Raw genomic sequence first — 24,748 nt, 5'->3', positions numbered from 1 at the left:
TGTCCCCATGTCTGTGGAGACAGTGGGGCAGATCTATATGTAGATGACATTATTTTTTGTATGATGGATATAAACAAATCAGCTTAGGAGCTAGAGAAGATTCTGGAGAGGCAGCTGGCTTTTTATTATTGAAGTTTAAGATGAGAGAAGTTGGCAAAGAGAACTGAATCAGAGAAATTGACTGGCATCAAAAGAATCAACTCACAGGAATTAGATAAAGGTCCCAGAAAAACTTGTATAAAGAAAACCGTGCACCTCTTCAGAATCAAATATGACAGAAACTTAAAAACCATAAAGATCTCAAACTGCATTTGATATGAAGATTAAGTAGTTAAAATGAGTGTAGGTAATGGGAAGCTTGAGTTCTGTTCTGTGAGGCTGAATCCTGCTCACCAGTTACAAGTAAACTCATCCATGTTTTACAGAATTGCACTTGCCTCCTCCATTCCGTTTGTTGAACTGTAGCACACATTCTGGAGCCTACAATGGGAGCATCTGTGGAGCTTGTCTTGTTTTCATTAGCCGTCGTCTCTTTTACAGGTAAGAGCTTCCTCCATCTTGGCTCAAAGGTCAGGACCAGCTTTAGGCTGAGCCTAGAGACTAACTGGACTAAAGCCAGTGAAGTAACAATCCTGTTCATACTCTCAACTAAAATTCAGAACATGAAATTATCTGCTAACATGAATTCTATCGTTGACCATATATGTTGTGTAAATGTAATTTGGTTTATATATATTTGCAGTGTGGAGTTTATTTGACGGCCGCATTTATTGTGCAAGTGGATAATGATGCACTGCTTAGGGCAGAGGTGGGGAGCCGAGAGTCCTTCAGATACTGCTGGGCTCCAGCTCCCATCATCCCTGATCATCAATGGGATGGTGAGAATTGGAGCCCAACAATATTTGATAGCCACTGGGTTCCCACCTGAATTAGGGGAACCAAGCCAGTGAACCCAGGCATGTTGCATTTTACAATATGTTCAATGTATGTGATAGGGGATGCACAGGCCCAAGAATTTGCCTGTGTATTTTTAAAAATTCTCACCTGTTTCTATCCTGTTTTTGCTTAAAACTGTGCTCCAGGTTCCAATCCACAGGGGGAAATTGTTGTTGTTGTTGTTATACCCCACCCATCTGCCTGGGTTGCCCCACTCTGGGCAGCTTCCCAAAAAATATAAAGACACAGTAAAATGTCAAGCATTTAAAACGTCCCTTTGTAGACATGCTACAAAGCATGTCTGCTTCTCCTGCAAGGGCAAACTTTACTGTTTGGGGATGAGAGTCTCAGTCTCTCTCTCTCTCTCTCTCTCTCTCTCTCTCTCTCTCTCTCACACACACACACACACAGAGAGAGAGAGAGAGAGAGGGGGGGGAGGGGGAGGGGGAGACAGCTATGATAGAAATATATTTGCATTGTCTTGCAGAGGAGAAGGGCAGGAGGGATGGGACAGGAAATATGCGTAGGGAAAGTTTCATGCCCCAAGCAAGAATCTTGTTATCCCAAGAATCAATGCGGGGGGGGGGGGGGCATCTGCCCCCATGATGGATCTTTGTGATCTCTCCATTGACGCACAGGGAAGGCATAGATGCACATGAAAGACAAATGCAGTTTCATACCCCTCAACTGTCCCGATTAAATTGGGACACCCTGTTTTGGGGGGCTGCACAGCACCCTAAAACCTCATGTGAGTCCCAGTTTTCAGCCTTGACATGTTGGTGGGTATGCAGTTTTTAATTGTTGCTCCAAATCACTGTGATTGGAGTGCCCTGGGAAAACAATTCACTCTGATTAAAAGCTAGCCCTGTCCATCAAGCAAAAGATTTCCCAACCATTACTTCTCCACTTTATCCCCTTCTAGAGCTCTGGGCATTTCCCCAATAAGCTTGGTTTTATTTCTCCAGGCAGGGAACCAGCCGTGTATTTTTGGAGAGCTGAGGCCACAGAGCAACTCAGAAACTTAGCATGCACCTTAGGAGCTGCACTTTTGCCTCAGAAATGTGGGGGCCTTCCCCGAATCACACCGATTCACCTCTTAATTTGGGGTACACACAGAACCAAAACATGCCCCTACTATTTGAACATCATCTCTGGACCATCTTCTTGCTCACTGAGCTGGTTCTATGCCATTATCATTGACCCATTTGCTGCGGCAGTCCATCCTTCACCCTAATGCACAAATCTCCATTTTCCGTTCCATCCAAACTATTGCTGTTTCTTAGATGTCTCCGGCTACACTTTAAAAGGTTGATCTCTCAGTGGGAAGGCTTTTCATTTCAGATGGCTGAGAATTAGATAATGACTTGGAGCTAATTCATCATCTTGGGGAGAGGCTGCTTCGATGTCCTTTATAAATATCTAATTACCTTTTAATGTTGCCTGAGTCTCTTGGGAAGGTGGCTGGCCTAGTTCAGGAGGCAATTAGCCTGTGTGGAAACTGGTCTGACCCACATATGTTGGCGACATCAAGGCAACGCTAGGTTTTGCTGTTAACCAGCTGAATTTAGAAGACTTTCTTGTTTGTGCTCAAGCAGAGACCATAAGGAATAAGTCATCTACAAAGCCCTACAGGAGCATTTCCTAATGGCTGTTAACATATGACAAAAAAGATCAGTATAACGATGGCTGGATGGGTGGAAATTTCTCACTGTGAGCATGAACCAGGAACCAGGATGAAAGACGGTCGGAAATGGCTTCATCCCAAAATGGTGTTGGCTTAAGATTTATCGTCGATATTTGAGAAAATATCTAGAGCTTGGTATCCCAAATTAAGACTGCCTTTTCAGAAAGGAAAACCAATATTTTGGCTAGGTTTTCCTTGGGCAGTGAAACAAGGAGCTCCAGTTGCTTCCCCACTCTCAAACTCTCACACAGCCAGAGTTGAGGAAATAGGAGTTGAATTGTTCTATAAATTGATAGTGACTATAAATTGATAGGCTTGCCTGTTCTTCTGTGTTTAGAGCTTTAGAAAGCATTGTTGCAAACCTTAGACAAAATCCTTTACGCCTCTGTTTTGTTGTACAATACTGGCAAACTTCGGCTAGGGAGGACTGAAGCTCTTGTGTAATGCAGTGATAAGATTTTATGGTAAACCAAGTGCAAGATAATTGTTCAAGGAAGTCTAGAAATAGCTCTGAAGAAGAAGCCTCAGAAACATCACAGTGTTACTGGCTGAAGATTTGACCATCATTGTGAGAGCTTCTCTTTAGATCTGTTCTGGTTTTCTTACAAGCCATGTCTACCTTCTCTTTTCATATGCCAAAATTCAGGAAAGGACAGGTGCATACAGCAGAATCCTATGTATGTTTACACAGAGGTAAACTGCACTGTATTCTATGGTGCTTACTCCCAAGTCAGTGTGCTTAGGAGTGCAATCTTACAACACGCTTCTGAACGAGTTTACTCAGAAGTAAGGCCCTTTACTCCCTTGTAAGTGTGCATAAGTCTTAAGCACGGTATTTACTGCTTTGTGTTCATCTTGGAACTTTAAGCCAGTCCGAGCAGTAGCTGTATTTATTCTGCCTGTTATTTCTGACTTCATAGGCTATACATAAGTTTGAATAATCCAATATTTCAAAAAAATGGATCTGCTTATGAGTACTAAATGCTGTCTGAGCCACAAAGAGCCAACTGGTAGACATCAATGTGATGGAGCTGCTGCATGAATGATGGCGCCCCTTTCCTTTCAGAGGAAGAGAGCTTCATATAGCTTCCTCAGAGCTACAGCTTTGCTTCCCCCAATAGCAGGCTGCTGGTAGGGTTGCCAGTTTTTCACCCAGTCTCTACAGCTCTGCCTTTATAGTGCATTGATAATATACAAGAACGAGCAACTAAAGGTTTGCACACAAACAATGGATAGGTTTTTTGTGTTTTTTTGTGGGGGTTTTTTACTGCGCATCAAGCTACTGCTGAATGGCACAGGATTTCACAATCTCTTGTACTGGCTGTCCTATCAACCTTTCTCTCTCTTTGCCACTGGTGGTCCTCCAGTAGCTCACGCACGGCTGCTCCAGCCATGCTCCAGTCCACACAGTAGATGCGATAACTGGAAAAGGCAACACACTGACCATGAGAATTTTATATTACGTTGCCTCTGCATTTCCTCCCCTAGGACCTGTCACAGGTCTTGCAAACACAGGCTGCCCTTCCATCACACTGGCACCCACCTTCTTTTCGAATCACATGTTGTTGTTCCACCCAGACACCTTGAAATCTCAGGTGGGCAGACTTGGCCGATCTTCTTGCATGCTCCAAGATCAATACCTGACAGCTTGTACTCCACGGCCCTTGCACAGACATATGACAAGGGCAACAGGGGACATGGCCAGGGAAGGCAGAGTTGGGGCAGAATTAAAATGGGAGATTAGCCAGGTTTTGCTTCTGCAATCTTCTTTTTTAAAAAAACACACACACATACTCCCCTGATATTTGGAACCAGGAGCTTGAGGTTTAACAAACAGGGCTTTTGAACGCAAAATATCTTGCAATTATCATGAATTATTTATTGCGTTTTGAGTACCCTCCATGAATCCTGTCCCTTTCTGCCCTTCCACACACACACCCCTCCCTGGCTACCACCCGCCCCACAGATGACTCTGAGCTTTAAGTACATCTGCTTTTAGATACTGGAATGTCATTAGCAGATTACAATCTTCCTTAAGTCAATATTGCATCCTTATTGTTCTGCTGCCCCCTCAGTGTCAAGGACAAAGCCACTTTCAGCTGAGACGGGATAAACATACCTCTTCCCAGGCTCAAGTAGGAGCAAATGAGCCTTTCGGTCGCTATTATTGTTTTATCTTTTTGTTGTTTTCAATTAATCCAGTGTTATTTGTTCTCAGCACAAGTGGTGCATGGATGTTTGGATGTTACCGAAGTACCCCCACCACCACAGAAAAAAGGTAGTGGGGAGCCCATTATTAGCATACTTGCAGATGCATTCTCTACAATCAACAAACCCCTTTTTGTTTGGTCACATCCACACCATACAATTAAAGCACAACCGACATGCACAAAGCATGTCCCTTTCCCTCAAGTAATCCTGGGAACTGTAGGTCTATGAGAGGCAAACTAATGGTACCTCTTTGTTGAAAGCCATGTGCTTTAAACGTGCATTGAATGTGGAACTGACAACGGTGTGACGTAATGGTTAGAATGCTGGACTGTGACCTGGGAGACCAGGGTTTGAATCCTCACTCGGTCATGAAACTCACTGGGCCAGTCACCATCTCTTAGCCTAACCTACCTCACAAGGTTGTTGTGAGGATGAAAAGGGGAGGAGGGGGGAACCATGTACACCACCTTGAGATCCTTGGAATATAAAGGTGGTATACAAATGTTAATAATAATAATAATAATAATAATAATAATAATAATACACTTAGGATTAAAATTGACGTGATGGTGACAGTTCTGTAGGTTTCACCTGTACGTAGAATATAGGAAGACTAGGGTGCGGGTGGATCCAATTTTAACCACAGAAAAGGAGCGTGGGTGAGAATTAGAGAAGTCTCCCTTTCCCACAGCTTGTTTCATCATTTTCCCTCTCCCTAACAGCACTGGATTACCAAATAGGCAGAGTAGGGACTGGCCCATGGACCCCATGCCTTTTAGGAGCCCTGCAACAACGGATCAAAATAATATTGATTTGATCTTGCAATAATTTGAATTTGGAAGAGAAATCCCCATTGACTCAGAAACCTACATCATAGCGAGCCCCCTCCCCCCTGATATTTTGACTGCCTAGGGCCCCCCACAAGGTTTAATTCGGCACTGCTCCCTAAGACCTGTTCCTGAAGTTACTTCTAGTATTGGCTCTCTGCTGAGGGAAATGCTGCTTGTGGGGAGATAAGCCGAGGGGCAGTTTTCCACTTCCACCTTCTTAAAATTAGGCTCCCCTCCCAGTCTTGTTTTGTCATAGGAGTAGTTCTGCATTCACATGGCATTTACCCTCCTATAATGTCCTCTCCCACCTTTTCCTGTGAGTTTATTTGAAGCATCCCCTTCCAGAATAGATTTCACAAATGACAGAAATAGATGAGTGAGGAGCAGGGCAGCCTGGAGAAAGGAGATTCGTTTTAGATATCATTGCTTCATTTTTCAACTGTGGGCGTATTTCTCAAGGCACAGTATGGCAGACCTCACTGAATCTGTTAGCCACTGTGTCCATATCAAGGAAGCTACACAGCTCAGTAGAGCACCTACTCTGCATGCCAAAGGTCCCAGGTTCAGTTCCTGGCATCTCCAGGTAGAGAGACACGGCCAGTCAGTGTTGACATTGCTAAGCTAGACAGACCCAGTGATCAAACTCAGTATAAGATCATTTCCTATGCTGGTATCTTATAATATTTCCACTATTTTATTCTGAAGTGGTGAGCCCAGCAGCAACTCTAGAAAGACCAACCCATAAGGATAAACTCCCTTCTTCCCAAAGCCTGGAAGGAACACTTAAGCAAAGCGGGAGATGTGGCCCAACGTGGATCGGTCCCTGCTAGCTACACATAATAAAATAACTGGCTTAGCTTAGCGCTGCATGAGGTGGCTGCGAAGTATAATTGGCTAATGTCTAGGCAGCTGCTGAAACTAGGTTAGTGTGTCCCCCCCCCCTTTTCCTGTGCATAAACTGAAACAGCCCAGATATAAAATAAGAGATCTCCAAGTCAAAGGGTTGGTGAGCCTGAACTTTTGTTCTGCTGGTCTTTCCCCCGGTCGGAAGCCACTCTTGCATAAAATATGGTGCTTGTGAGAACGGCAAGTTTGAAACAATGCCATCCTGTCCATAGCAACAAAGGAGGGAGAGGACGAACTGGTGGGATGGCGATTAACTCCATTCTAAACCACTAGGGAGCCTCCCGCCAGCCTACTGGCTTCATAGAGCTCTAATCTCATCACATAATGAAACAGACTAGCTAGGGTTGGGAATTGGTTTCAAGTGGCAGAACAGGCGCTTTCAAGATAATGGCAATGAGTCAGGGATGCAGCACAGAGTTTCTGTTTCCCAGCCCTGCTACTACAGCTTTGCTGATGATTGAAAGCTGGGCGGTTCTGAAATAGATTTTGTTTTGAGGAGCCGCAAAGGTTTGTGACGCAGCAATATGCCTGTCATAACCGTTCACATTGAAACAAAGATGGATGAACAGCTTCTTTTCGTGATATATTTTGATTACTAAAAACTGGTGGGTGGGGAGAATTAACATGAGCGAAGGCAGATATAATATGAAAAGTCAACTCGCATCCTATACCTCAGTCATGGGTAATCCTGGCTTCTTTCTGACTTAGCAGATGAAAATTCAGATGTGCACAGAAGCAAGTCTAATGTTGTGTCAGCAGCTGGAATTTATGAATGTGCCTTGTGCCAAGTCAGAGCATGGCTCTATCTTGTTCATCGGTCCATTTAGCTCAGGTGTACCTCAGCTTTCTAGCAGATGCACTCCAGAGTTTGGGGTATCTTCTGGCCCTGCCTGGAGGTACCAGGGATTGAACCTGGGACTTGCTGCGTGCAAAACAGATGTTCTATCACTGAGCTGTGGACCATCCTGAGACAAGCTCTTGCATCTTGCCTCAGCAAATAGGCATGGGTCCCATCTTCGGAAGAAGATCTTGCAACTCTAACTAAGAACCTCAACTGACCAGCATTTTTGTATTTTTTACATGGTTATTGTGAATAACTTAGGATCACTATAAATGGTTGATTTAATCTATGTCAGTTCAATATTCAGGAAAGTTCAGTATTTAATTTTATTTCAGAATTTTTATGCCACCTTTCAAAACAAAAGCCCTCTTAAGGTAATACACAGCCAGCATCATCAGCATCATGACAACCACATAACATATAAAAAACACGTGAAATGTTGCATTAAAGAGCAGTATATAATACCTCCAGGTCAACTCAGCAATCCAGAGAAAACAAATTGAAGTTTAGCATTATTTGACATCGAGAACAGCAACCATTTAAAACTTTCCCCAGTGTCTTTAACAAAAAGCAGATCAAAATAAAAACTTATTGGTGGCCTCTTTGGAAAGAGCTTATGTGCATCCTTTGAGATTGAGTTCTGTCAACATGAGGCCACCACTGCAAAGGGCCTGTGCTTGCTGTGCTCGTCCTGAAGGATAGGAAACACAAAGCAGGATGCTGAAGTACAGTTTTGCAAGGTTTTGAGCATCACAACACCTCTTTCGGTTTAGTGGAATGCTGAAGCTGGAGAGTTCGCAGCAGCTGTCATTTTGATTAAGTGTTTCCTACTGCTTCTGTTCTGTACTCAGTCTGAGCATTTGAGATTTCTTTCACCTTCTCGTGCAGTGTTGCAGCCAGCAGAGAGTACTCTAAGAAACTATGGGCCAATCTTTGAAGAACAACCACGCAACATCATCTTTCCAGAAGGATCAACAGAGGAGCAAATACTGTTGGTTTGTCAAGCACGAGCCAGCCCTCCTGCGACCTATAGGTGAGGTTACGTGATCATAGCAGTGTTTTTGTTGGAAAGCCTATGGCTGCGATATACACAAGTGTATGGCAATGGTTTGTTGTTGTTTTGCATTCACACATACCCTGCTGTCCTGCCCATTCATCTCAGGGACCAAAGGCAAGCATTTTATGTCCCATTGAATTAAACAGAAAAGAGTGCATTCTAACTCTTTCCAGTTGATGTCCATGGGATTCTAAACAGGGCAATCCTATACTCAAGAGTAAGTCCTGCAGAGTTCAATGGGGCTGATTCTCTGGTAAGTGAATATAGGATTGCAGACTAAATATGTTGGTTTGAACTCTGTTTCATTATTTCCCTTCTCAGCTTCCTCCCCACCTTTGAGTTCAGAAAACCTGAGGGTCTTTTCGCCAGTGGAATATTTGCTTAATTCAACAAACATAAATGGCCTAATGCATGGCTATTCTGGCCTGGGTAGGTTGCTCTAACTCAGGCTTTCTCAAACTAGCCCCCCAGATGTTTTGAGACTACAATTCCCATCATCCCTGACCACTGGTCCTGCTAGGTAGCGATCATGGGAGTTGTAGGCCAAAAACATCTGGAGGGCCGAGTTTGAAGTAGCCTGCTCTAACTCATCAGTGGGGACCTCTGGTCCAAAAGCTTAAAGTAGCCCACCACATGCCTCAATCTGGCCAACCCAGCCTGTCCCAATAAGCCCTGCCCACCTGCCAATCATTCCATGTCATTTTCTGACTTACCATTACTCGCCTTGCTTTGACCAATGGCTCAGTTGGCACATCTACTAAGTTCTTGTGATTAAAATCTAATTGTTAGATTGGAGATATGCTCTGAAGCATTAGGCAAAGGGATCTCTGATCTTAGTACTAAGCATCACAGGGCCGAGATTGCAGATAAGTCGTCTTCTGTTAGTGCATCTGTGGTGTAATGGGTCACTGCGTCTGGCTGTTAATTGGAAGGTTGGTGGTTCGAGGCCACCTGGGGACAGCTGTGGGGAGGATTCCTGCATCGCAGGGGGTTGGACTAGGTGGCCAACTGAGCCCTCAGGCTGAAATAGGTTCCCCACCCTCTCTGTAGTTATTTTTTTCTCTCTGGTCTGTCTCTTCTCTCCATGAATCCACTCCAACTCCACTAAGTCCTTTTTCCTTTACGCTGGCTATTTTTCTTCCCCGCCCCAATTGTAGTCGGGGTTTGGAATCATAACTCAGAGTGCAATGAAGGGGAAAGGAGTCTTTAACCCAGGCATAGGCAAACCTGGCCCTCCAGATGTTTTGGGACTACAGTTCCCATCATCCCTAACCACTGGTTCTGTTAGCTATGGATAATGGGAGCTGTAGTCCCAAAACATCTGGAGGGCCGAGTTTGCCTATGCCTGCTTTAACCCTTTCCCAATATACAATGGTCTCAATGTCCCTTCCAAAGTGTCCCTTCCAAATGTTTGGGGCTGGGGAAAGTGGGGCTCCTTATAGAAGTCTGGGAATGGCATTGTTATTCCACTCTGGAAGCAGAAGAGCAATGGTTGGGTGCTGCTGAAGGGTCTGGAAGCATCCATGAACAGGATAGGGCAAATTGAGAGAGCATTTTTCAGAAGACTAGATCTGGAAAGCAGGAAGGCCTGCAGAGCAAAGTTAAATAATTTATAGCAGTATCAAACAAACCCAGTCAGAGATGTTGAGGCCAACCCTGGTGAGTGATGTGCTTCCTGGTGAGATAAAACACAGCCTAAAGGCTCTTAGAATAATCATTGAGATTTGGATTTTCTTTAGCATTCGACAAAGTGCAGCCATTTCTCCCCCGATTACTGGGCTGGCATTGTAGCTACTGAGACAGCACCCACCATTCAGCCACTGTCCTACAATAGGTCCTATTGAGGGTTTTTGTGTACATCATAAATGCCAGTGTGTGTTGTTATTCAGGACAATGTTAATGTGCAGCTGTGATGACTCTGTTCTTTCCCCACTCCAACCAAATACCATTGTCTTGGCAGGTGGAAGATGAATGGCACAGAGCTCAAAATAGAGCCAGATTCCCGTTATAGGTTGAACGGGGGCAACCTGGTGATCAGCAACCCAGTGAAAGCCAAAGACACTGGATCCTACCAGTGTGTGGCATCCAACTCGGTGGGCACAGTAGTCAGCAGAGAAGCTTCCATTCGCTTTGGCTGTAAGTGGATTTTCTCAAGTGGATTTTCTGAAGACAATTCGGTGCAGAAGAAGAATAAAACAGAAGGGAGCCAAGCAAAGTGCCATCCATGGTTCCCTGGCAGCATCACAGCCAAAAGGGGCAGTGAAGCACCGAGAAATTGGATACACTGGCATGTGCCCTCAGAAATCATACAAGTTGAGCAGGCTGAGGAGAGGGATGGGGTGATAGAGGAGGCTGGGGACTTGAGGGAGCCGGTCGGGGTGCCCAGTGGCGTAGCGTGGGTTGTCAGCACCCGGGGCAAGGCAAGTAATTTGAGCCCCCTAACCCATGGATTTGCGCCCCCTACCCCCCAGATGTTGCGCCCGGTGTGGGCGGCCCCCCCTGTACCCCCCACGCTACGCCACTGGGGGTGCCCAAATGGTCTGCATGATCCCTTCTATTTGCCCAAAGGGATCTGCGTTTAGATGAGGACAGTGGATGACAAACAAAGAGGGAACATGAATGAGGACCCCAGTCCCTTTCATCGTCCTGTGGGAATTCAGGCACTTGGATAATGGTTCTGAACCATTGCCCCTCTAAGGAGAGTGAGTTGGCCCATGCATATCACAGCTATTTCAGGAGGGCCAAATGCTGGACACCAGCATGGATTAAAACTGGCTAACATTTTACTGAGCAAGAGAAGGATGGTGTTGTGAGAGCTCCAAGCATAACCAGGTTAAAGTTCTTGAAGTATGTTTTAAAGGGAACTTTTACCAACTATCTGACTTTTAGAAGACATCTGAAGGCAACCCTGTTTAGGGAAGTTTTTAATGTTTTATGTTTTATCATGTTTTTAATATTCTGTTGGGAGCATAAATGAGTGGAGCATAAATTTATTATTATTATTATTATTATTATTATTATTATTATTATTATTATTATTATTACTACTACTACTACCACAAGGGTTATGTGACTTCAGCCAAGATGCTAAAGATATGAGCTATTTTGATGAGTATGTGGATGTGAGAAGTTCCATCACTGCTGCATGCATAATGCTGAATAGAGAGTGTGTTTAGGAAATGTGGTTGTTCTGGGGCAGCTTGGCTGTGAACTAGCGCCAGCTGCCGGGAGCTTATTTCTGATTCTGGCTTCCTGTTACTTTCCAGACAAAACTGGGTTGTGTTTTTAACCTTTCAGCCCTAGTTCCATGTTACCTCAGGGATTGTCTCCTCCTATTTGCGTAGGTCATCAGATGATATTCTGTATGAATTTTACGTATGCCTCAGACTTCTGACATGAGGGGTAGGATCTTTTTGGTGGTGCCACTCACTCTGTAAAACTGATTACCCAGGGTAGTTTAGCAGACAGATTTACCAAGGGCTTTTTGAAAGATAGCAAAAGAATTTCCTTTCATACAACAGGGGGTTGAGTCCTTCTAATTTGTTTATCTTGGTCTGCTGCTCTGATGTTTTATTGTTTGTCCGTTGAGGTGTTCACATGTTTTAATCTTAGGTTTTTGCTTTAGTGTGTGTATTTTTAAAAATTTGTAAGCCATTTTTAGGCGCCGCTGATGACCAAAATGGCTGAATATACGTTTGAAAAAGATAGATAGATAGATAGATAGATAGATAGATAGATAGATAGATAGATGATAGATATTGCAGTGGGAATAGTATTGATTTAGCTAGTTCATTCCCAGCACATTTTCTGAGTGCTGTTGCTGATGCCATCTGCCGTTACTCTCTCAATTTAATTTCCCTTTGATATGATGGAAGCATGATTGCCTGTAACTAGCATCATTTCTCTCTGAGCAGAGAAAGATCTAATTTGTAAGATTGTTAGGCTCTCATAGCTCATGTTTCATCACCTCCACTCATTTCTTGTGTTTAGTTTTGCAGGAATTCTCTACAGAAGAGCGAGACCCTGTGAGGGTTACAGAGGGCTGGGGGGTGATGTTTACTTGCAGCCCACCTCCCCATTACCCAGGTGAGACAATGACAGCACACTAGAAATGAGGTTCTCACCCATATTCAGGGTGCAATCCATCAAATGACAGGGGTAGCTAATGGTATAAACCCATACACAATTGTGTTTAGCAATTTGGACAAAGCCATTCCTTTCATGAGAACATAATCAGAGCTCTGCTGGATAAAGCCTAAGGCCCATCTAGTTCAATAGCCTGTTCTCAAAGTGGTCAAACAGATGCCCATGGAAAGCCCATAAGCAGGACATAAGCTGTCTCTACTTTCAGTTCCAAACATCTGGTATTCAGAGGCATATTGTCTCAAACGTTGGAGCAGAACATCGCTATTTGGGCTAGAAGCCGTTGATAAACTTATCACCCATGAATTTGTCTAATGCTCTTTTAAAGTGTGTACCTTGTTTGGTAGTTAATTCATATGAACCTAAGAATATCCTTCTGGATCAGGCCAGCTGTTCCACCTAGTCCAGCATCGTGCTCTCACAGTGGCCAACTAGATGGCTGTGTGAAACCCAGTGGCGTAGCGTGGGGGGTGCGGGGGGGCCCGGCCGCACCGGGCGCAACATCTGGGGGGCGTGCTCGCACTCGCAGCTCTCTGCCCCCTGCTAAAATCCACGGGTTAGGGGGCGCAAATTACTTTCCTTACCCCGGGTGCTGACAACCCACGCTATGCCACTGGTGAAACCAGCAAGCAAGGCACTCTCCCATCTTGTGGCTTCCAGCAACTGGTACTCAGAATCATTACTGCCTTTGATCATGGAGGTAGAACATACCTGTTACATCTAGGAACCCTTGATAGCCCTACGTTCCATAGTCAACTATGAAGTACTTTCTTTTGACTGTCCTGAATCTTCTAACTTTCTGTTTTATTAGATGGCCCTGAATTTCTAATATTATGAGAAAGGGAGAAAACAATCCACTTTCTCCACACCTTATGTAATCATGTCCTCCTTTTGCTGTTAAAATCACTGTTTTTTTAAATTTTGTGGCAACAATTATCCTTGCAAAATACTGGAAACATGCTGCCGTTGTTTTCTACATGAGAATGCTTAAGCCAGACTTCAGCACAGCAGAAATTGATAAACTACCAAGGCTCTATCCCAAAGGAGAAATGTATTGCATCTAAATGTCTCTCTGTTTGATTAATGGTTAACATTTATAATATACTGGAATCTATATTGTAATTACATTGCCTTTGAGAATTCTTTTTTGTAATCTTATATCAGATTGAAATAAATTAAACAAAAGGGGGGAGGGGGAGAAAAGAAAGAAAGCTCCAACTTTTCCATTTTGTTCATATAGGTATGAGCAGTTTTCCCTTTGCCCTGCCACTGTCCCTTGGAAAACCTCTTTCATGCTAAATTGGATCAAATGGCAGTCCATGGAAAACCCAATAATCTGCTAAACTGCAGGTTATCACCAAGGGAAAGCAGCAGGCAAAGAGAGGCGTAGATAAGCCCTAAGTTGTGCCTGGTCTTTATGGATGAAGCAATAACCTGTTTATCAAGTGTAAACAGTAGTTGCCATGGGATGGTATTAAATGCTAGTCCTACTCAGAGTAGACTCATGGAAAGTAATTTATCTGTTTAACTTAGGTTCGTTCATTCATTTCAATGGGTCTACTCACAGTAGGTCTTGGTTTATTACATCCCATGCTTTCTTGTATGTACAGGTAGCTGAAATGTTCTCTGAGAAGCATGAATTGCTCTGTTCATCTCAGACTAAATTCTGCAGCTGTGAATTCTGGAATTCTCCCAGGAAACAATGAAAATCAGTGCTGTCGATTTCATGCCAGAAGCTGATATTGTAGAAATTGAATCATTAATGCTCTTCGTATAGGCAAATCTGTAGTTGAATATTTCAGGGATGTGATTTCAGTTCATCTCTACCTTCCACCCTACACATTTTGGTTAGCAGGGGACGACATGATTATTACTGGGTGGGTGGGGGGTTGCAGTGCGTGTAAGGAAGGGAAAGAGCATGTGAATGAGAAGAGATCTCTTGTGGGGGTGGGGGTGGAAGAAAGGGAATTCTGGTATGGAAAACTTTGAGAAACCTCTGGCTGAGACCTACAGGACTGTTGAACTTTAGCCCACAATCTGTGGTATGAGGAGTCGGAAGTAGTAAAGGAAGAAACCAATAGCAGGTCCAAAGTTCTTGTCAAGAAATTGGAGGGCATCAGGTTCAGTTCTCTAAAAATGAACATTGTGGGAGCATTGTACATCCCGTCTAGAATAACAACAAATACTCTCACTTTTGTTTCTTTGTTCAGAGTGAATGAATAGCTACTGGACTTAGTTTGTGTCTCAGTCTGGGAAATAGCGTACCAAGGTCAGCCTCCGAGCGTCACTCTGATACAGAGGAGCCAGTGTTTCACCCTCTCCCTCTCTCTCCCTTTGCACACAGGACTTGCATACCGCTGGTTTGTGAACGAATTCCCCAACTTCATCCCAGCAGACGGAAGGCGTTTCATCTCCCAAAAAACGGGAAACCTTTACATTGCTAAGACAGAGGCCTCTGACCTTGGCAACTACTCCTGCTTTGTCACTGGCCAGATTGATTCCATTCAGAAGAGTGTCTTTAGCAAAGTTTCACAGCTCAATCTTCTCAGAGAAGGTCAGTGCACTGGCGACCCACAATGTTGGAAGCCCAGTTGATCCTTCTGAGAGATGCCCTAGGAGGGCCAACTCTAGAGGGAGGGATTTCTGAAGTAGGCCTGCAGAGCCTGTGACCCACCAAGCCAAACATACCTGCCAGCCATGTATGGTGTCCTATGAGCAGTTCCTTGCCTACTTGGGACTGCAAGATGCCATGATCCCTGATCACAGAAGGTCCCCTGTTGTACTAGTCATGGGGAGTGGGAGTCTTCCATGCAGCTGGGTGATATTCAGTGCTTATTTCCTGGCCGTCTGTGTTGAAATCTGAATCCTCCTCCTTGGAGCCAACCAGTGGCTTTGGTGGTCTGATTTTTTTGTGGGTGGAGAGGTAGGTCGTTCTTACTATCCCCATATAGCAGATTAGGTTGGGACAGGTTAAGAGAGAGTGGCTGGCCTAAGGCCACCTCAGGGGGGTCTGCTGTAGCTCAATGGTGTGGTACATGCTTTGCATGTAGCAGGTTCCAGTTTGATCCCTGGTCTCTCCAGGTTGGGCTGGGAAAGACTCCTGTCTAAAACCCTGGAGTGCCAGTGGCTGTCAGTCTTATCCCAGCCTTTCCCACCCTGGTGTCCTCCAGATGTTGTTGGGCTCCTACTCTCATCTGCCTCAGTCATCCAGCCAATGGTCAAGTGTGATGGGAGCTGCTGACAAAAACATCTGGAAGGCACCAGGCTGAGGGATGCTGGTGTAGATGACACTTAGCTAGATGGAACAGAAGTGGATCAGGATTTCCTTACTCATCGTTCTCCTCTTCCATCACAAGCTATGTCAGAGCAGTGTGGGTGATGGCTGTGTGGCAGCCACGGCTGTGCCACACCAATAATGTAAAAACTGGCTCTGCAAGTACACAAAGAAGTAACTGCTGGATTTAACTTCTTGGGTTTTGAATGTGCACTTTCTCAAAGATGAATCATTTTGGAGGCCTGTGCTTTGCAACATCTTGCATGCGTAGCTTTAAAGCTTTCAACCTCTTGTCCCCCTTCCCACAGATTCTAGGCCGTTTGCTCCCAGCATTAAAGCCAAGTTTCCTTCTGACACTTATGCTCTGGCCGGGCAGCTGGTGGCTTTGGAGTGTTTTGCCTTTGGGAAGTGAGTACTTGTGTCAACTGCATTTAGCCTCTTGCTGGTGACAGCAGAAAAGTTGCAGGCCAACATAGTTAGGAGTTGAATACTGTAGACTCTGTTCTGAGGAACAAGAATGCAGAAGAGCAAGGAAGAAGAGAGCTGCTGTTTTAAATATCAAAGAAACTGTCCTGGAGAAAGTTTGAGGATCATAGCCTGCATTATCTGGAACATAACCAAGCATACATTTGATGAAGCCCTATTCCCCATCTATTTTACTCCTTTGCCCTGTTTGTGAGTGAGGTTTTTAATAATCTGAAATATTTAATAATCCTTTGGATGACTTTTGGGTGTTGGACAGTAAATGTTGACTAGTTTGAGCTAGGACCCACCCAAGAGTGGCTGGTGTGGTGATGTGGAGTCAGCCTTCCAGCACTTACCTGGATGGTGCAGGGCAGCAGCAAAGTCAGGGCTGCCTGGGTGCACAGATGGAGCCAACCAGGTGCTGCCAGTGCACCTGGGTGGCCCTGCCCGATCCAGGTAAGCAGTATTGATTCTGGTGTCAAGAGGAAGGTGCCATAGCACTGCCCACCCCACCAAAATAGCACATAGGCTGCTCCTGAACTCGCCAGAATTTCTTTTTAATGTTATGCATTTGCCTTCAAATGGTTGGTGTAATAAATAAGAGTGCCTCTGAGCATGTGCAAAGACCACACCAAACTGAGAATCGCAGGTGGGTAGGTGGTAGTGATTTTTTTCCCCCATCAAGAGGATATGATTTGTAAGAAGACTTGAATGCCAACAGAACTCTTGTTTCTGTAAATTAAGGTGTGGGTTGTGAGAGACAATGATAGTTTACTAACAGGTCAAAGTGAAAAGCTTGGCTAGTTAAAAAAATGGAAGACATAAGGCTCACAACGAGGAAAGGGAAATAATTGAATTGTACTGGATTCCACTGTTTGTTGCTGTTGCATTGATCATGAGGCTTGGAGTGCCCTTTTACAGAGGTTTATTTATAATCTAGCCCTGTCCCTCGAATAAAATGGCGGAAGTTGGATGGTAGCCAGTCCTCTGAGTGGATCACAACGGAGCCCCTTCTACAGTTTAAGGAGATTGGCTTTGAAGATGAAGGCACTTATGAGTGTGAAGCTGAAAATGCCCAAGGAAAAGACACCTATCGGGGCCGCATCATCATTCAAGGTAAAGCACTCCTGGAGGTTCCTTCACAAGTATCTTATCATTTTATTATATTTCTATCCCGCCCATCCTTAGAATGCTTGGGGCAGCATAGTTGGAGCTCCCAGCAATCCCCTGACAGGCAGCCATCAGCTCTACATCTTTCCTAATATGTTGATCCAAATGAAAATAGAGCTGGGGGTCCCTCTTGAACCTTTCTCTGTGCTTTTCATATTTCCCAAATAGTTCACAGAGTGGGTGGAAACCTAAAGCATAACGATGAAATAAGGGATCCCTAAGGATGGAATAATCTGCAGAATCTACGGCTGAGATGGGTTGTGCAAATCTGTGAACCTCCAAGTTACACATTTTCCCCATTTTAAAAAAATAAATCAATGTTTTGGAAATGAAATGTGGTATGTTAGGGGTCGCACATTGTAATAAATTCCCACCACATAAATTCATGAGCATCATGAATCTCGCACTGCTTCCTGTCTGAAGTGCATACGTCCCATTCTCTTCTTGTTCTTTTTATAGCTCAGCCAGAATGGCTGAAGGTCATCTCAGACAAAGAGGCTGACATCGGAGCAGACCTTCGCTGGAGTTGTGCTGCAGCTGGCAAGCCAAGGCCTACCGTCAAATGGCTACGGAATGGGCAGCCCTTAACCTCTCAGGTAGCCCATCTGTCACTGGCATTGTGGTTGCCTTTTGTAGGTGGAGTACAAAATAGAAACGCCACCTAAAAACGCAATAATAAATGTGAAACATGTTTAAACGATGGGAGCAACGGAAACCACAGTTGAAAATACAAATCAGGCTATCTGCCACTAACTAACTAATAGAAAACTTAGGAGCTGCCATACTAAGGTCAAGAGAAAGGATTGAGCATTCTTAGGGCCATGATTCAGAGGTAGAGCATCTACTCTGCATTCACAAAGTCCCATGTTCAATCCCCAGCATCTCCAGGTCAGGCTAGGAAAGTCTCCCATCCTAGAGAGCAACTACTAGTCAATGTAGACAGTGCTGAGCTAGGTAGACCAGTGGACCCTCCCTACAGTCCTCTGTTCGGCCACCTGTTGTCAATTCTGTAAACTCAAGCCAGTAGCTACCTGGAAACAACCTCAAATGCTCATTTCTCCTGGTTATGTTTGTAGGCCTAAACTAGATGTCACATTATGAATGCAGTTAGCAGTTGTATGATTTTTAAAAAGTAATAATTAAGAAGTAGTAACTAGCTGTGGGGAAGACTGATCAGGATCAGAACTGTGTGAGGAGGAGAGGAGGGTTTTGTTTTGGTTCTTGCACCAAAGGGATGTTTCTTTTAGCTGCAAATAGCAGCTGTGCAGGGTAGTCTGGATTTGGACCGCAGCCAAGACAAAGGGTTAAATGCCCCTTTGGGGTCCCAGTCCAAATCTCGTCCCCCAGCATTTGCTATATGTTTTCCTTTAAAATAATCACACAATTGTTAATTGGATGAATAATGTCACAACTTGGTTTTGCTCACATTCCGTACTATCTTCCCATTAATCACAGTCGGTATTAACTTAGCAAGAATTAGTGGTACTCAAGATGTGAATGAGCTATAACTGGGTAATAAGCAAACATGTTAATTTGGATTGTTAGGGGATATTTTAACTGAAGGGCTTTTGATGCAAAGGCAGAAAGCTTAAAGAATAAGGATTAAGCCAAAGTTGTACTAAAGCCGAGAGACTTACATGAAAGGGTAGTGGACTTTGGAGTTCACATATTAGCTAACATTGTGTGACTTTTCCAAGAGCAGATCAGAAAACAAAGGAAGGGCTTTAAATACAGAAATCCTTGTTACCCTTCAGAGAAATACATGATAAAAATACAGAGCAAGCTATGTACCATTAGCCTATTTAGTGGCAGTGAAAGCAGCAAAGAAGGCATACTTTGCTGCCTCCATGGGAACCTCATTTGACATCCAGCAGAGCTTTTCCAGGTAGTGTGGGGCCTTTTATGGTTTGGTTCAAAGGAGGTGGTAGAACTGACAGTAGCTCACTGTGATATTTTTTTAAAATAATATTTATTAAAATCTCAAAAACTACAGAAAGAAAAAGTAAAAAATGCCACATTAAACAAAAGCAAAACAACACATCACAATATAAAAAAGGGAAAAAAAGAGAAATAGAACCCGTTAAACAAAAACAAAAACACAAAGAAAAATGCATCAAATCTCCTCATTACTAATCTTTCATTAGCTTATTTTCTTGACCTCCTCCCACCTCCCTTTTTTGTATTCTAGGTCAATTATCAATTTCAGCAAATCCTTTTTTTTTTTTTTTTATAAATATTTATTAAAGTTTTTAAATATAAATGCACAAATAATAAACAATCTTACTTCTATCACAGACATAATTTCATGACTTCTTTGGACTCCCTCGCGTCTCCCGCTCCCATTTACATCGTTAAAAGTTTTTTCCAAACAAATTATCAACTTGTTTACAATCTCATGTCCACACATTCAAATATAATCTAGCACTTCTTCCAAAAAGTTTTATATTTTCTTTAGTCTCACTTATCATCAAATTTCAAATCTAATTTAGTGGTGGCCAATTTTTTATAATCTAGCATCCTTCTTAACATTCAACCAAATTACAATGTTTTTGTAGATACTTCTTGAATTTCTCCCAGTCTTCCTCCATCTTCTCTTCTCCCAGGTCACGGATTCTGCCAGTCATCTCGGCCAGTTGCATATAGTCCATCAGTTGCATCTGCCACTCTTCCAGTGTGGGTAGATCTTGAGTTTTCCATTTTTTTGCGATGAGTATCCTTGCTGCCGTTGTTGCATACATAAAGAATGTTCGGTCCTTCTTTAACACCTTCTGGCCGACAATACCCAGAAGGAAGGCCTCTGGTTTCTTAGTGAAGGTATACTTAAATACCTTTTTCAGCTCATTATATATCATTTCCCAGAATACCTTCACCTTAGGGCATGTCCACCGGAGGTGAAAGAATGTTCCTTCGTTTTCTTTACATTTCCAACATTTATTATCAGACGAATGGTATATTTTGGCAAGTTTAACTGGGGTCATGTACCATCTATATATCATTTTCATTACATTTTCCTTCAGAGCATTACATGCGGTGAAGTTCAGCCCAGTGGTCCACAACCTTTCCCAGTCCTCAAACATGATGTTATGCCCAATGTCCTGTGCCCATTTTATCATAGCCGATTTAACCATTTCGTCTTGTGTATTCCATTTTAACAGCAAGTTATACATTCTAGATAATACCTTAGTCTTTGGTTCTAACAATTCAGTTTCTAACTTCGATTTCTCCACCTGGAACCCTAACTTTTTATCATTTTTAAAAACTTCTTTAATCTGAGCATAATGTAACCAGTCAATTTCAGCAAATCCTTTCCCTCTTTTAAAATTTTTGTCCTGTAAATTGTCTTAATATAATGTAACTTTACTTTTCCTCCTTTCACCAATTAACAGTCAGTTATTCCCAAATCCTTTATATCATTCCTGCTAAAATCATATAATATTATTCCAACATCCTTCTAACAGATATTAATTTTACACTGTGATTTTTTTTTGCAAAGCATTTTGAGAATAAAATTGCTTGATCTTGCCAAGACTTTGACTCTACTGTTACAGCAGATTAATCTCTAAAGGTGTCTAGAGCACTGTCTAGCCCTGTTATGTTGGATAAGTTTCAGTTAGTAAGGCATGATGTGGACAAGTACTTGGATTGGTCTGGGTGACCCTTGCCCCTCTTGGCAGGTAAAAACTAGCAAGGAGGAGGAGGATAGCTGGAAGGGCCAGGGAGGTGATTAATGCCTCCATGCGAGAGGGAATGGTAAAAAGGCAAGGGTAAAAAGCTGTGGTAAAACCTCTCTTCAAGAAATCCTCCATGGATTCGGAAAACCTAAGTAATTGCCATTCAGTTTCCAATCTCCCCTTCTTGGGCAAGGTTCCTGAGCAGGTGGTCATGGACCAGATCCAGGTGCTCTTGGAGGAAACCGATTTTCTAGACCCATATCAACTGGGGTTTAGGTCCAGTTTTGGCTCAGAAGCTGATTTGGTAGCCTTGTATGATGGCCTCTGTTGTGTCATAAATCTTTCCTTTTGTTACACCAGTGTGCCACACTTTTGATCTGCAACAAAAAGGATTGCTACCTGGCTGCTTTTAAGTTGGAATTGATAGAGCTGCACCTTAATGTACAAATAGCAAAACAAAAAAACAAACCCGGGGTGACCTTTGTAAGAACAGAAGTACACATGCTCCTGAATGTCTCTTTCTGCTCCTTTTCCACAGCATAATCGTATATTTGTCTCAGAAGTAGGTTCCCTTGAATTTAGTGGGGACCTCTTCCCAGATACATGACTTTAGGATTGCAGCCTCAGATTGTTGTACACATGGGAGAGACCCCGGTTGCTTCGAAATGCTTTAAGAACTTGAGTCTTAACTTTTGCCTCAAAAAAATGTTTTTTGGTTTCCCCCAGAGTAGTTTTGTTCTTATTTGCCACTTCTAAATTGTCTGACTTGAACCCCTCAGCTACTGGATATTTTTAATCTGCATTGTAATACTAGGATCTTTAAATTATAAACTGATGTCTTTCTGGGGAGAAATTGGTTGGAGAGATTTCTGGGCACAAAAGCATGGGCCACATATAAATATTGGGGTCAGGCATTCAATGGAGTGAATCTGCCAAGAACATGGTGTATTCATTTGCATTGTTCTGTTTTTCAAGACAATATGTCCAGCTCTGGGTGAGCAAAATATCAAACAATAGCTTTTTAAACTGGACAGATATCCTTAGAGATGACATCTGCTGTGCTTCAGTTGTTGCACTGTTTCTGTATACCAAAGTTGGTGTGTATCTATAGACAACTTTCCAAGGGCTGTATAGCAGTGGAAGGCAGGGCCAGAGGCTAAAGTTGACAGAGAGGTTAATGTCTCTTACCTGTGTTTGGTAGGCTGAATTCCAGCAAAGAAAAAGGCAGAGTTTTCTATACATAAACTCATTACAACAAATACACATGTCTCCATTCAAACAAGAGGCACAATCACCTTTCAATGAAACTTTCCATTCAGGACAACCTGATGAGGAACAGTGAGGGGTCATGGCCTTGGATACAGACCATGGCCTAAAGAGACTCCCCTGGGGCAGAAAGAAAGCCCGAATGACCACATTTGGAGGGCCCATAGGCCAGAGGCTAACCATGCCCTCTAGGCCTATGCACAGAGACACGTGAGTGGCAGCAGGCACAGAATAGGGCAAATGTGTTGAACAGCACAACCGTGTCACTATTGAGAGGGGTAATGTGATGTTCTCTACTGAAGCTCACTTCTGTGTATATAGCACTTGCATTTCATGCTCTGTGTTGTGATCTAACCACCTAATCTACTTGTTTGCACAGAATCGCATTGAAGTGAATAGTGGGGATTTGAGGATTTTAAAGTTAACAATGGAGGACTCTGGGATGTACCAGTGTGTAGGAGAGAACAAGCATGGCAGCATTTATGCAAGTGCTGAATTGGCTGTGCAAGGTACGTTCTGGATTTCTGTGGATTGTCTGGGCAATACCGATATGCTTTAGAAAGGGGGTTATTTCTCCAGAAGTGAGCCCTGTGTGTTGAATGGGACTTGTTCACTAGTATTAATACTTGGATTTTAATCTTAAATATTGGCAGATTCCCTGTCTAAAAAGCAGTAAGATAATGGACTGGCCTAATACTTTGCCATATTGCTTCATGGTGAATTTCATTTTTAACATTTTATTTTCTTTAGTCCTGGAGGACTGCTGTTAACAGATTGTATTCTAGCAGTTTTAGTGGCAAGAAAAATCTAAGAAACCTCAAATGGTTTTAATTTGAAATGTCAACATCTGCTTAGGTTATGAGGCAATACAGTATTTATGGCCAATCTCAGTTGGTTTTTCTCAAAGATCAAGGCACTGTCGCAGCCAAGACTGAAATATGCCTACATGCATAGTGAAACTACCAGACTTTTTCATCCATATTGGTATGTGAATTCAGTCTGATGTAAGATGAATAGAGGTGAATTAAACTTCTCTAATTAGCCACAACATGTTCCCCTATATTGTTTTTTAGCACTATAGATTTTATTAACTGTGTGTATTTCTGGCTCATTTGCTTTGACAGGACTGAACAGAAACAGGCAGCTGCCCTTTTAGATATTGAGCACTCATTTCAACCAGTTTCAAATTCAATGACTTCTGGGGTTTTGAGTTTTGAAGTTCTGAGTTTGAAATTACACTTGGAATCAGTAATCTTTCTGTTCAAAATTTAATATGTAGCTATTTTGAAGTATTAATAACGCTTAGGTTTTGACATTTTATTCTTCAAAGTGTTCAATTTCAGACTTCTTGGGCTTCAGAGATCTGAACTTGCAGCATGCTGATTTTCACAGTGTAAAACACGATCACATTTGCATTTTGTTCAATGAATTGGAGGTTTGCGTAGTTAAATTTGTGTCACATTACTTTAGGTGTCCAAGTAACAAACAGGCAACTTTATTTAACAGAAACCATGATATATGTTATCGTGTTACTTTTGCACTATTATAGAATCTACAGGAAGCTTGCCTTTACCATTCCCAGGGCTCAGCATTCGTAAAACCTACTTAATCATTTTATTTTCCCCTTTAGCCTTTGCTCCAGATTTTCGGCTAAACCCTGTGAGGCGACTAATACCAGCAGCTCGAGGCGGAGAAATCATTATCCACTGCCAGCCAAGAGCTGCACCAAAGGCCATTATACTCTGGACCAAAGGGACTGAGCTTCTGAGCAATAGCTCCAGGTATGAGGACCCTTAAGCTAGTTCCTAGCTAAGACTAAGTAGCTTTGAGCATGCAGTCCCTTCTCAGTGCAATTATCCTGCTGGCTTCTGGTTAGCTTAAATTTACTGTGTGGAACTGATCCCATGCATGTTTACTTGGAAGGGTGTCCCGAGTCTCCTTAGGATTGATCCTTCAGAAGCAGTATCTTCTTGCATGGTGGCTCTGCTCTAAGCCCCTTGAATCGTTTTAGGGGGGGCAGTAGTATCTGTTGTCCAAATAGCAGCTTGACGGAAAAGCATGACTTGTGCAGGAATGTGAGAGGTTTTTATTCAGCACTTCAGTTGTACTAGGCTGCTTGGATTTTGGAGCACCACCTACATTTACTATGAAAATCTAGCAAGCAAGAAGCAGTGTTGAAACTGCGAAGGAGTGTCCTCCCTGCCACACAAGATGATTAGTGGTTAGAAGAGTGGTAGAGAGTTGCCAATCCTTAACGAGCTTGTACAGAGAACAGTATCCCCAAAGGATTTGCA

The 24,748-nt window shown here is 43.1% G+C and overlaps 1 protein-coding gene across 4 annotated transcripts in view; it reads left to right on the top strand.

The window, feature by feature from the left end:
- CNTN2 (contactin 2) overlaps nt 1-24,748 on the top strand; it is a 62,750-nt gene that overhangs the window by 25,010 nt on the left and 12,992 nt on the right. For all 4 annotated transcript variants that reach the window (XM_081866332.1, XM_081866331.1, XM_081866329.1 and 1 more), the window contains exons 2-11: nt 426-540; nt 8,297-8,441; nt 10,426-10,601; nt 12,456-12,551; nt 14,953-15,162; nt 16,191-16,290; nt 17,288-17,463; nt 17,977-18,113; nt 22,834-22,963; nt 24,085-24,235. In XM_081866332.1, coding sequence (XP_081722458.1) covers nt 486-540; nt 8,297-8,441; nt 10,426-10,601; nt 12,456-12,551; nt 14,953-15,162; nt 16,191-16,290; nt 17,288-17,463; nt 17,977-18,113; nt 22,834-22,963; nt 24,085-24,235 — 1,376 coding nt within the window. In that variant the 5' untranslated portion in view covers nt 426-485. The remainder of the gene's footprint in view (nt 1-425; nt 541-8,296; nt 8,442-10,425; nt 10,602-12,455; nt 12,552-14,952; nt 15,163-16,190; nt 16,291-17,287; nt 17,464-17,976; nt 18,114-22,833; nt 22,964-24,084; nt 24,236-24,748) is intronic.

This window comes from Podarcis erhardii (genome assembly GCF_964252035.2).
Source record: "Podarcis erhardii genome assembly, chromosome: 6".
Taxonomy (NCBI): domain Eukaryota; kingdom Metazoa; phylum Chordata; class Lepidosauria; order Squamata; family Lacertidae; genus Podarcis; species Podarcis erhardii.
The sequence above is the reverse complement of the archived record's forward strand: the minus strand, read 5'-3'. Positions and strand labels throughout refer to the sequence as shown.